Genomic DNA, 13,622 nt, shown 5'->3' with positions numbered 1-13,622 from the left:
GGTGGTTGCTTGGAGTTTGATAGAATGGGAAAGTTTGATCACTATTACTAGGTTATACTTTCTGATAGATCAAGAAGTAGGTTACAGTTTAACAAGAGTGGAGACATGATAATATACTCTACCTGAAATCTAGATGAGAGACAGGAGAACTTCACTATAGAAATAATATTGAGGGAACCAATATGAGAACCTTACAAAATACCACATGGTATCCAAAGTATCCATATGATGCTTATGCCTTCATATATTACTTAAAATTATAAAATGTTATTTATTTTAGTGGAATCGACAGTCAACCTTCACACTAAGAAAAAAGAACTCACTGAGAATATGATCTTTTCTTTGATATCAAATACATATAAAATTTGATTGTATTATTTTCTGGACTTGAGTAAAACAGAAAATTCCACAAATAAAGCATGCCTTCTGCTTTATTAATACTTTATGCAGAAGGAAGGGTGAGTTATCTTATGGCACCAGCTTTTATGCTTTACCATAATGGGATAACATGAGTCGTGCAGAACTTGAGAGCACAGCTACTCCCTTGATAACTAGCTAAGTTCACAAACAGAAACAATGCTAGAAAATGCAGAGACACTTAGCTCGTGTTCCACACTCCTTAAATATCTGGTACAATCACCATGTTCTCACGCATTTCAGCTCTACAAAAGTTCTAGGAATCTTTACTAGTATTTTATTGTTCTTACTGTTTCTATGACTCAAAAGTAAAAATATTTAAAGTGCACATTTTCCTACATAATTAGCTCTGATTAATACTCAGAAATATAAAAGTCCTACAATCATATGGTAGATATCAAGTTAATTATGAGCTTTAAAGCATAGGCAAATGTAAAATGCATGCCTATTTTATTATTTAATTGAAGCAAACACTGTAATTAGAAAACTGGGGCTATCTGTAATCAAACTTGTTTTTTTTTAATTCCTTTTAGATATTATTATTTATATTAATTTTAGCATATACATTTTAATGAATAATCAAAGTAGAAAATAATTCTCTGACAACATATGTAAGCAAATATTTTCTGACGATATCACAAAACTTTCATATGTATTTCTCTACATATAGTTCCATTTACTATACAACTGAACTGCTACACTTGCAACATAATTTAGTAATACTATTTGGTAGGAATTTGACACAGTATGTTTTGGTTGGGGGCAGGTAAGAGAAATCTGAGTATTTTCATTATATAGAATAGGGACGGCATGAGCATAAGTCACTGTATGTTCAGGATGGCTCTTCTGTCTGTGGCTGTCTATGGTTGAGTTGTCTTACAGTGGAAGGCCTATCTCTACCTTCTTACTTCCTTACATGATATAATAAATTCATGAGAAATTAATAATGGACACACTTCATCTTATATAGTGTTCATTTCCTATGTGTGACTGTTATCTGGACACAAAGTATCTGAGTGTGTGATACATCTTGTTGTATACTAATTCTGCCTGCACATGGCAAGTGGTAAGTGTTGTGTGAATCAAAATAGTGATGTTTTTATTGATTTTATCAAAATAGTCAATAAAGGAAGATAATTTTAAATCAAAACGAATCACTTGATATAACTGCTCAAGTCACCTTACAGACAAGTACAAGGTGTGGACAGAAGATCTGGTTACTTGTAAAATAAGCAAGAGCTACACCACCTCAACAACTTAACTGAGAGCAAGCCCAGTGGGTGCAATATTATTCAAATACATTTAAGAAAATGATGATTTTTATCAAATGATTTCAGTACACTCAAAGTATCAGGCATACCAGTGTAAAAATATTTCAATGCAAACATAGGAAGTAGTAACATTGTATCTTAAAGTAACATTTTCATTAGTATAAGAATTTTAATAAAAATGAAAAGATGAGCTAGATCATCATAATACTTGGCATTATAACATCATAATAAATGGATAATTAAAAATGGATAATTAAGCTATGAGAATCAAACGCAGAGTCTGAATACGTTCAGACATTTTAAGAGAGTTTTCTTCCAAGTAGAAAATAGTTTTCTTTCAAGTATTCACTTATTTGCAAGGTTTTGCCTGATTTTAGATGCAAGATCACATGTGCACTATGTTTGATAGACTTATAGGCTCAAAATTTTACAAAATAACTTCGTGTATTTTAAACATTTAATGTTAAATTATATTCAATATACATATTTAAATTTGTATATTAAAATAACAATGAGGACAATTGTTCTCTCATTTGAATGATGTTAAAAGTAGATTTTTAATAAGACTCCTAAGATATTTTCACAGTTTTAAAGTCAAATATTCCCTAAGGGTCAAAACTAGCTAGTTGTTTGTTGTTGTTGTTGTTGTTGTTTTTGTTTGTTTTTTTTTTTAGAATTTTGTTTTAAAGTATCTTACAAGTTCTTGAAGAAATTTTAGACCTACATAAATATGCTTCCATGTTGAATCTGAGTAAGTGTATGGTACAACCTGAGAAGCCATGAAGAATGTCAGCTGTTGACACTGGATTAGACAGACACAGTTCACTAAAAGTTATATGCATGTAAGTCCATACATAGGTGCCAATGTACACATTGTGCTATGGGAAATAAAAAGACAAAGAAATGCCTTATGACCCTTTAAGACATCCAGTCCCAACTGTATAAGTCATTATCTAATTCAAAGTATTTTTGGCTACCAGTGTTTAAGTTCAACTAACTCCACGGCCACATTATTCATTTTATTCAAAATCTAATGCTACACTCATTTCAATTTGACATTGGTACGAACTTCAAAATGATTATGTTCATGTGAGGAGAGGTAGCTTGTGCTTATTATGCTTGGTCAGGATGTTGACAAAAATGGTTACATAGCGTGGGTGAGAGTCCTTCCTCTCTCATTTCCATGGGCACTTAGTATTCTTACAGTTGAATAAAAGTTTATTATAAACTCCATTCTATTTTACATAGCAGTCAATAAGAATTTAGGCATCTTAAATGCATTTCTTATGGCCAAATATAAGGCTTATTCACGAATATCATTACAGAGAAGCAAAATCCAGGTTCAAATTTTGTGAGTTCATTTCTGTTCCAAACATTTATCTTGTAGTTACTTATAGAAAAATTAGGGAATCCATATAATTGATTCATGTTGTTAATTGAAAGTAATGAAATTATGTGTATGCTGAGTTGAGCTGTTAATTTTGTGTATTCCACTTTAATAAACACCAACTCAAGTACATTATATTCATCATTAATTTGAATAATGTCCAAACATTACTTTAGATTAAATCACGGTTCTGTTTTGGTATGCATTCAGAGAGTTGTCTTCTAAATGGAAATTTCCAATTTCTTCAGGGCCAGTACCATCTGCCGTAATCACTGTCCTGAGTTCACCCATCAGAAGACAGTGCACAGTGGGCACAAAAGTTCTTGAATGAGTGAGCAGCAATGCAGATCTATGACTTTCAGTTTACATCTAAAATTCTGTCACATTTTTATTTCAAATGCCCTTGCTCACATGTAGACTGGAAATGTTGTCAGTTCTTCTAGTTCCATAAATTTAACTGTACAAATGCAACAATAGCATAGGGAATAATTTTCACTTTCAAATATATATTCAAATATTAAGAGGAAAATGTTTTAGGATTTGACATGAGAAAACAAAAAAATGTTTTTATAAACTGCCAGTTTATAATCTTCCTCATCACTGTAAATGATATGAATTTGTTCTATGCAATTTCGATATTCTACTTTAGAAACTGTGCAGAAATGCTGATTGTGCACGTACACAGAAAATAAACATTACCACTCTGATAAGGCTATAATTACTAAGTGACATACAAACATAACAGGAAAAAGAAGACATATATATATATATATCTTTTACCTGCTGTATTTCAGAGACTGCATTATTTCATATCTAATAAATATTGCATTTATTCATTGAATTTCAGCTGAAGTGAAAACTTCTTTGACTATTCATTAAAAATACTTAATATCAAAACTATTTGTAAGTATATATGTATATTTATCTTTAAACATCACAAAACAGGAGAGTGGCAAGCTGAGAACAGTGACAATGGAAGGCACATACTGTGAAACCTTTACAGATCAGCATGGAGTGGATTCAATGCAGAGGTGATTTGCTTCAAAAATGTCAACCTTGTTGACTGACCCTAGCTTTTAATAATTTAAGCACAATATATGAAGTACATGAGGAAGATGTCCTACTTCCCATCAGGCTTGAAAGACAACCCAAACCTTACAGTTCCTTCTCAGTATATTTGTACAGTAACAAGGCAAAAGAGCTGAGATTAAATTATCAAACAATGTAACCAAGAATATGTTGCATGGCATATTTTTAATATATTCTGGTGCACTTAAAATTTTCCACTTATACCTAGGCAGAAAAAAGGGATCCATAAATGTTTCTAAAAATTAAAAAATACTGGAAACAGAGACACATCAAACATATCCCTTCACTGGATGCTGACTCTATATTTACAATAAGTCATTTCCTATGCCTTTCATTTCCATTAATGTTTTGAGGTGCAGACTTGTGTCCAGTCACTGGAGGGATCACAAGTCTGGCTCTGGCTCTCGAATGGAAGCCTGTCACCACCAACATCCCCCTCAGTTTCCTTCATTCTGCAGCTATGAGCTTCTAAAGCGACTTGTCTGTGAGGAGGTGACTAGTACCTGTCATTCTCCGGAGATGCATGCTGGATTTGAATCCTGGGGCTAGCAGGTCGCCTCCTATCTAGGGAGGGGGACCATCTACCCCTGTTTGCCCAGTGAACAAGACAGGAAAAAAAACAGGACATTTAGTAACTCTTAAAATAAAATAATTTACGGAACAGTAGGACTGGAATAATGCCCCTGAAAGTCAAGTATTTGTTCTATAATTTAATCGTAGGTAAACTTAGATGTGATAATAATATGTCTGGTGAGTGTTTTATTTTCGGGAATATGCCTATGTATCTACATATCTATATAAACATAAATGTAAGTGTGCTTTGTTACTACTAAACCATTTTAGGATTCAGATAGTGTATATCAATAGTCATTTTTAAAATCTGGCTGAATAATTAAAGAAAACAAAGCAGCTGAGTAAAGGCCAGGCTTAGACATTTCATACACTAAGTCAGATCTCAATACTGTAGCCAGGACATTTGTCTAGATACTGGCTTCCTCGCATGCATTAAGAGGCTAATTTGAAAGCTTTTATAACTATGGAATGAACATGAAGGTAGCACCTTAAAACACAACACTACATTCTTGACACTGAACTTTCCTTTTATTGATTTATTTGATAATTTAAACAGAAGAAGTAAAGCTGTGCTTGTATAGGCAACATTCTCAGCAGAGCCCATCTGGGTGTTTTTAAAATGTTCCATTCAACTGACTGGCTTTGCTCCATAAATCAACTAAACTAAGCTATTTTAAAGAAAACTGGAATATGCCAATACCTATAGTATTTCTACATATACGTAGTTGTAATGAAGCACCTGATGGTTTGTAAACATATAGAGTTAATAGCTTCGTCTGGTGTAATCATTCTAGGTTGGTAGGATTATGGATAACTTTGCTTCTGGAGGCAGAATCCCAGTCCTTGTGTTGATTGAGACATAAAAGGAAAGGTGGAACATGAAGAAAAATGGCGTAACAATGACACATGCAGTGGAAAGCAGTGATAGAGAAAGGTGTACATTTACCACAAGCAATTGTGAATGCAAGCTTTCAAGAGGCAGTTTTGGACAAGTCCATAGCACAACACATATACTGCTTAAGTCTCAAAGTCCTTCTGAATATGCTGATCTGTAGACTCAGCACAAATTTGTGCTTCCCCCAAGCTATTCTGCATATGGTAAGAGCAGTATCAATTTATATCCACATTTTCACCACCAAATAAATATTATGTTCCAATATCATGTACTTGTAAGTTTTAAATATACTACCACATTTATATACTTTTTAAATGGGTACATCTCTTTGTCTCTCTACTATTGCAGAAAATAGTATATTTTTCACCTTGTATATATCCTATAGTCATATGTATTATGAAATATATTTCAATTTGTAGTTTCAAATCATAGCCTAATATAGCTGGCAATTTTAGATGCCAATTATCAAACTGAACTAAACAAACTTATTCTTGGTTTCCTTTTCAAACCAGACAATTTAGATTAGCTTCATAGTCTGATAAATATTGATACATTTTACAGCTGTTCTAAACTAATAATGGTAGCAGTCCATTTATTAAATAAATGTTTCATATTATATTTACATTACATTAAAAGCCTGGATTTCTATTTTCTAATATTTTATAACAGATATAACATGGAATTAAGCAGTAGTATTAGATTTTGGAATTTGTTGTCAAGTGTACTCGAGCTCCAGGTATGGTCCTTTCTCCTATTAATTACTGACCTAGGAGTCAGTAAGTATAAAAGGTTCTAGGCTTCATGGCCAGGTTACAAACAATGAGTACCTTATGTATATATGGAGTAATGACTGCATAAGGGAATTCCTTAATAATATATAAAATAATTAGACTCTACAAGAATTAAGGTTACTGTTAAGGTATTTTTTTCTTTAGCAGTAATATAAAGAACAAATGTATGTGGCTTAGTGTGTAATTATCACACATACTTCAACGTATACATCACTTCCACTGGTGCAAATCTCTAAGCAGAACATAAAGAATACCTGAAGTAATCAATAAGAAAAATGATATAGAGACGTAAATCATTCATATCATAAATGATGTATCAAAAACATTTTCTGAGATATTAAAAAGTCATCAATAAGAAAAATGATATAGAGACGTAAATCATTCATATCATAAATGATGTATCAAAAACATTTTCTGAGATATTAAAATAGAAACCACAGCCCAATGAATTAGCTGACTATTCAAGTATCTATTTTCATTATGTAAAACCTTCCCAAATTATTTATTACAATCTTGATTTACATACCTTAAGGTCTGTTTTTTTTTTTTTTTAAATTACTACATACATTTCACTACAAAGTAAATTTTATGATAATTTAGTTCATGTCAATTTCTAGTGCTTGACTTTTTAATAGAGACGTTCTCCTTGGGAGCCCCCTCCCTTCAAATTTAAAGGATAAGCCATAAAGGACTTTGATATTTCTCAATTCTTTCCTAACCAGGCTGGCTTCAAAAAGCAAACAAGCCCAGAGACAAACTTTGCCATTTGTCACGAGGTTGGGCCTCATCTTGTAATGGGAGCATCCTGTGCTTCTGGGAGTTGGTGAATCTCAAGCTTCGCTGCTACCAAACTAAACCCCATGGCTACAAACTGTAAACTTACTCATTGCTTTCATGGCATTAGTATGGACCACCCATGTTTCTCTCTCCTTGTATCTAACTCACCACTGGAACCACATTTAGTGATGCAAGAATAGAGAGTGTTAAGAATGCTACCTCAAATTAAACATGAATCCAAGAGAATAATGCTATCTGTGGATAGAAAAAATGTTTATAACACAATGGAAGCAAGCAGTTCTACACATAGTAGTGGCTCAATTGAAACATGGCATGCAGATTTAGATGTGGTTGTGGTAAGTTTTGGGTTTTGGTTGGGGTTTGTTTATTTCTCCCTTTCTTGTTTCCTCATGTCTTTCTTTCCTTCGTTCCTTTTGAGAAAGGGCCCTACCTACTATGTAGCCCTGGCTGGCCTAAAACTTCCTATGCAGACTAGGCTGACCTCAAATTCACAGAGATCTGCCTGCCTCTGCCTCCCAAGTGTTGTAATTAAGGTCTAGACCACCGAATACAGTCACAGTTAAGTTTTTCAAGAAAAAATCATGAACATAGGTGGGTCCAGAATAAAATCAACAGCTATGAATTAGTAGTAGGTTCTTATTGAAGAAGTCTTAGATAAACCAAAACTTTTAAAAAATGAAAGCATTCCTAAGTTGAGAACAAAGCCACAAGTTTATCTGAAACTTAATGGAAGTTTTGCAAGATAAAACATAGTACAGATTACTACGAAACCTATGAGGGAGCTAACGGGGATGGGAAGACATCCCCGGTTTTGAGAGACAGCCTCCTTTTCCATCTCAAACTGGTCTTAAACTGGCTATGTAGCCTAGGCTGGTTTCAAACTCATCACACATCAGCTCTGGCCCATCAAGATCTTGTTCGACAGGCCTGGACCACTTCACCTAGCTAGCTGTTTTCATAATCATCAAATGTGAACAACATTTAAGAAGAGGAACTGGGTAGTGTCCTGGACTCAAGGATGAAATAATGAAGGTTAGCTGGACATTTTGAATGTCCTGAGTGTCTAGACATCATTTAGAAATTTGGGTTCACTTCTGGAGAAAGACAATCTGCCCTGGCTAACCAGAGGGAAGTGTGTGTTCATGGGCAGCAGAGTACTTGAAATGAACAAAATTTAAGGGACAACATGAGTAGAAAAAAAGGAAGGAGCATGGTGGAGATTTTTTGTTAATGAATAAGAAAGGCAAAGAAACCTTCAGAAGAGACTGTGTCTAACAGCCACTTAAGGGAAGCTATTTATGGAGCAGAGATTCAAGTGATTGGATAGCAGGCACTGAAATAATGTTGTTTAACAGCAAAAGAGCCAACATAGCCCATGAAGGAACCTCTGACACAGCAATTACATTGGGGATGGGGGGTTCTGCTTAAAAAATGCAAGCAGGAAGTAGAGAATACCTTCATGAGCCTGCACACCCTCCCATCTCCCTAAGCATCCTTGTCTCTGAGTATGTAAGACCCTGGTTTATGTCTATATCTAGTAAAGAAAAAGTTAAGAGCCATCGGGGTAACTGCCTCCCAATCAGGGAAGCAAGACAACTGGGCTTTATCTGACAAAAACTTACCTCTTATAAGCAAACCCCAAATTGTATTAGTAGGAGTTAGTAAGGGTAATTCTCTAACTATGGCCATCTTGCAATATATATATATTTTTAACTTTTATTTCTGGAATCAAGACTACATGAAATAAAGAAGCATCTAACCTCATAGAACTCCCTTTCCAAACAGCATTCCTATATGTAGGACTCAGAGGACCAAAATGCCTGCAAGCCATGGCCGAAATGCCTAAGAAAGAGAGCACGCTGCTTATCGCTCAAATAATGAAGTTGGTTGTAAGATTTGGGTTCTGTTCTGACAGTTGTATCCTGTGTAAACGCCAATCCTAACTTGTTTTAAAATCAGGGAGGATGCATAAGGAAATGGTAGTCAATTGGCCTAACAACCCACAAGGCAGAGCAAAAATAAGGCAGAGTCAATGAACTCTTGGACAGTAAAGCAGCATTTGGGAAGGCTGTGAAAATAATAGTACTATCTTAAGAAAATGAAATTGAATTTTAGGAATGTTCGGCAGTTTTTCCTCTCTCTCTCTCTCTCTCTCTCTCTCTCTCTCTCTCTCTCTCTCTCTCTCTCTCTCTCTCTCTCACTCTGTGTGTGTGTGTGTGTGTGTGTGTGTGTGTGTGTATTTGTGTGTGTAAATTACCGGAAATTACTGTAGTAAGCCTTTTGAACCCTACAAAGAGAACAGTTACCACTTTAAACTGCTGCAACAGTTTCAAAATGATTCATTGGCAAAACAAAAACAAAAACAAAAAAACAAAAAAACAAAAACAAAAAAACAAACAAACAAAAAAAACCTTACTTTTTTGGACCCAAATGGCCTCACTAAGATGAGAATCACTGATGATACTAACCTCTTCCCATATTTTAATGAATCTTTTCTTTCTATTCAACATATAGAATTATAGGTTTTCCACTCACTTTCTCATTTTTTGTTTTATACAATTAGCTCCACTGACTATAAATTGTATATATGATCAGCCTTCTTGTATATAGATTTAATATATTATTAGCCTGCTTGCATATAGGTTGTATATATGATTAGCTTTCCTGTATACAGATTGACCTACTTTATTGGTATTTTTTGAGAGATTTAAAATAATGAATACACAAACTCGCGAACACTGTGGCTTCAGTGTTTCAAGGGCACATACGTGAGACTTGTGCTGTCCAATAAATCAGCCCAAAGAATGTGAAAATTCCAATCATTGTGTGTTATAAATAAAATATTCATGGCTTACCATGCAAAGAGGAATATGCATCATTTTGCTTACAACTATTACTGACATGTTATAATGATACCTAATGATAAGTCGAAGTTTGTCTTGACTTTCTATCATGGCTTCTGAGAAATTTAAAAGCATATGCATGGCTTCAACTGTATATTTTTTAAATCAGGGAGTACTCATCTAAATTTTTTTTAAAAATTCAGGATACTTTTACAGTCAAAAAATTTCAGCCCTGATAATTCTACCCTTGTTTTTAATGTATCGTAAATTATAGTAATACGAAAAATGTTAAAGATTATTGATCTTTCTAATTATTTGTGGGATAGGATGATTTCTGACAAAATGAAACAATAAGATTATTTTAGCTCCGGTTTCAGAATAGTGTACAGTTATTTTCACTAAAGCACTAAACTAATGCAAGTCATATAATATAAATTAATTTCATTTTGCCTATTGTAAATTTTACTTCAATTTATAAATCAAGAAATGTTTCTAGAATAATCTTCTGAAGACCTACTGTTTAATTCCAAAAAATAAACACCCTATAGGCTACAAAGATTACTAGGAAGAAAGCTTAAACACTTTCTGAAGACGGTTACATTAGTACAGCCAAATATTTTTCTTCAGGGTTTGCAGATGTAGTTTATAAATTTCCTTTGAATGACACTTAACTTAAGAGAGACAGAAGTTATAACCAAGACTATCAGTTACACATAAGTTTACAAGAATAGAAAGTTCTATAATAAGGAAACAATTGTTTAATTTCCTTACAATTAGAAGAAAATATGATGCACTATTATTGACTTTATGTAGCTTGGAATTAGTACTTATTAATTAATTATATGCAGCTTTAACAAAAATAAACTATGTGTATACATGTTCTAGGTATTTATTTTTTTGGAAAGTCTCAGGAAATTTTTTGATTTTTTTTTTTACAAAATATAATTTAACATAATTTATATAAAGAGTAGGTTAATTAAAACAGTGAAAAGGTAAATGGTTTATTTCAACAGAGTTTTTATTTTGAGTTTACAGAAGATTATTGTAAGATCCATAAATCCTTTTTATCGGTACAACTGATAGGGAATTGATCTCCCCCCTTCAGATAACTCACTAACCCATGGTCTTATCAGCATACCGAAGGCTCCTTGAGTCACAGAATCAAGATAACTGAACAGCAACAGAAAAACAAGTGGCAGCTGGGAGCAGTTACAAGTTACATCACGCCATTTGCAACAACATTCATGGAAATATGCGTATGTGTGCTTCACACTTAGGCACATACACATATTCCTACACGGATGCGTACTGCGGGAAGGAAATGTGGACAGCAAGAGCGCAGGTGTGAGTGGATAAGCCTGCGAGACTCACATGAAACAAAAACAAAGTAATTGAGAAAAAAAAAGAAAAGAAATAAAAGATCACACCGTACAAATGATAAGAAATTCAGAAAGTCTTTATTTTATACCTTTCTCGTTCTGGTGAATGCAAACTAGTATCTGGTCTCAAGCAGTTGGTACTAGCACTCCTAGCCCTGTCAAGAGAGGGCTGTAGTTCACTAGTGCATTGCATCCAGTGGTAGAAGAGAAAGACAAAGGAAAGAAAGAAAGACCACGTTAGAGAGGAAAGCATAAAATAATGTCCTCGTTACACAAAATGTCGAATCACCGTGATTCAGTTCATAAGGGTGTGAGAGAGCCACAGGATGACGGTGTAAACTTTTGTTTAGAGACTAAACAAATATTATGCTCAAATTGCGTTGCATAATTTTTTTAAAAGAAAGAATCTCAGTCTAAAATATGACACTAAGTCACACCTACTTATGAAAACAAAACAAAACAAAGGAAACTGGATACAGGAAGCATTAAAAACAAAATGCCTAAAACTTCATTACCAAGGACAGATGCCACACCAAAACAAAATGAAGGACATCATAGGAGAAAGAACTGTACAGCTCCACTCTTCTACTTCACAACACTGGACAGGGAAAGTGGGCGGTCCCACTTCCTGATGCTCTGGCCTAATGGGTAACTCATCAGAAATTCTCAGCAGTCTTGCATTCTGACAAGCATGCTGAAGGGAAACGTCCTGTGTAGTCACTGATCTGGTCTTAGTGTGTGCAGGCAGGACTGTGCTTCACAAAATAAAGTCACACAAGGAAAAACTAAATGAAATTAATCACCGTGAGGACAATCGACATGTAAAACAAGGAAATAATAAATGAGCAGAATTCTGACTTCTGAGTCACTTGTCATTGAGACAATTACTCCAGAATGTACGTTTGTAATCAAATCAGCTAAGGTTTTAATGAGGCACAGGTTACTGGGCACAGATTCATTCAAAGTGTAAGGTAAAGGACACAGAAGAATGTAACTTTCCTATTTTAGTGTCTGGGGTTGGGGCTGAGGCCAAGCAGAGATTACTGCTGTCACTCTTACCTGCTGCTCCAATGATAGTTGTTCTGTAATAAAGGCATCTTGGGTGGTAATGTTTTAGAGTATCTAACAAGATCTCTGGAAACAGCAACCCAAACAGGCAGGGAAACAGAAAAACAAATATGAAATCAACTTTACTAATACATTTAAAAAATAATTGGGAGGCCCAACCGAAGCTAAGTCAAAGGATCCTTACTAGTGTTTTCAGAGCAGTCACAATTATTATTTCGATGCAGGAGAAGAGTTAATAATATATGGTCAGGTTATTCCATGTTACTCAAAATTAAAATTTAATCATCTTATTTGGGGAAACATCTGATAGGTTTGAGGAAGTGTAAACCAATGGTTAGAGCAAAACTTACCACTAATACTAATTCCTGATTATACTTCCTATGGGGAACAGAAAAAAACTCAGATTTAAAACTAAAAATCTAAAAATCCACTAATTCATGTAATTTTGGAGTTAAAAACAAGACAAAAAGAAACATTGAAAGAGGGAAATGACTAGAATTAAATGGCAGAAACAAGACCCAGATTTGCCGAGTTTGTACAAGACATATCACATAGCTGGTACTTCCGATGAAAGGCAGGATAAATCTAGTTAATCCAGTTTTTTTTAATATAATCTAATAATGTGCTATACTTTTCACGACTAGTTACAAAAAATGCATCATCTATTTGATGGCATAAAACATGAAGGACCGATCAAGATGCACATTCCCAAGGCACTAAGTATTTAACAATCTCCCGGCATAATCAGGTTTACACTAATGCTCACATGAGAGCAAATCCTTTGAATCCTCAATTTGAGAAAGGTTTATATTTTCCACCCATAGAAAAAAAAAGACACAGAAATAGAGTATTCACCCTTCATAAAACTCTCTTCTCTTTTTGTCTCCCAGCATGGGCAAACACCTTTAATAGCCGGTTTCTATAAAAAATTTCCAAAGGAATTGCTTCAGGAGGCTTATTTTTCCTCCCCCAGGAATGTTCTAATAGAGATCCACACAAAATCAGAAACCCAGTGGAAAACAGTAGAAAATCTACTGTGCTAACATCTTGCCTCTGCAAGATACTGATTGAAATTTGAAGATTCATGTCAAAAACTCTAAGCCTATTTTTT

The 13,622-nt window shown here is 34.2% G+C and overlaps 1 protein-coding gene across 48 annotated transcripts in view; it reads right to left on the bottom strand.

Moving 5' to 3' along the window:
• Rims1 (regulating synaptic membrane exocytosis 1) overlaps positions 1–13,622 on the bottom strand; it is a 468,064-nt gene that overhangs the window by 119,347 nt on the left and 335,095 nt on the right. For 22 of the 48 annotated variants that reach the window (XM_076915149.1, XM_076915147.1, XM_076915179.1 and 19 more), the window contains 3 exons: positions 12,503–12,577; positions 11,533–11,622; positions 4,668–4,751 (listed from right to left, as the gene is read on the bottom strand). The exons of 1 other annotated variant lie outside the window; for it this stretch is intronic. In XM_076915149.1, the coding sequence (XP_076771264.1) occupies positions 4,668–4,751; positions 11,533–11,622; positions 12,503–12,577 (249 nt within the window). The remainder of the gene's footprint in view (positions 1–4,667; positions 4,752–11,532; positions 11,623–12,502; positions 12,578–13,622) is intronic. 25 more of the 48 variants (XM_076915160.1, XM_076915163.1, XM_076915176.1 and 22 more) reach the window with 3 other exon arrangements.

The sequence above is a fragment of the Arvicanthis niloticus genome, chromosome 17, assembly GCF_011762505.2.
Source record: "Arvicanthis niloticus isolate mArvNil1 chromosome 17, mArvNil1.pat.X, whole genome shotgun sequence".
Classification (NCBI taxonomy): Eukaryota; Metazoa; Chordata; class Mammalia; order Rodentia; family Muridae; genus Arvicanthis; species Arvicanthis niloticus.
Note: the sequence above shows the minus strand (reverse complement) of the source record. Positions and strands in the feature narration are given on the sequence as shown.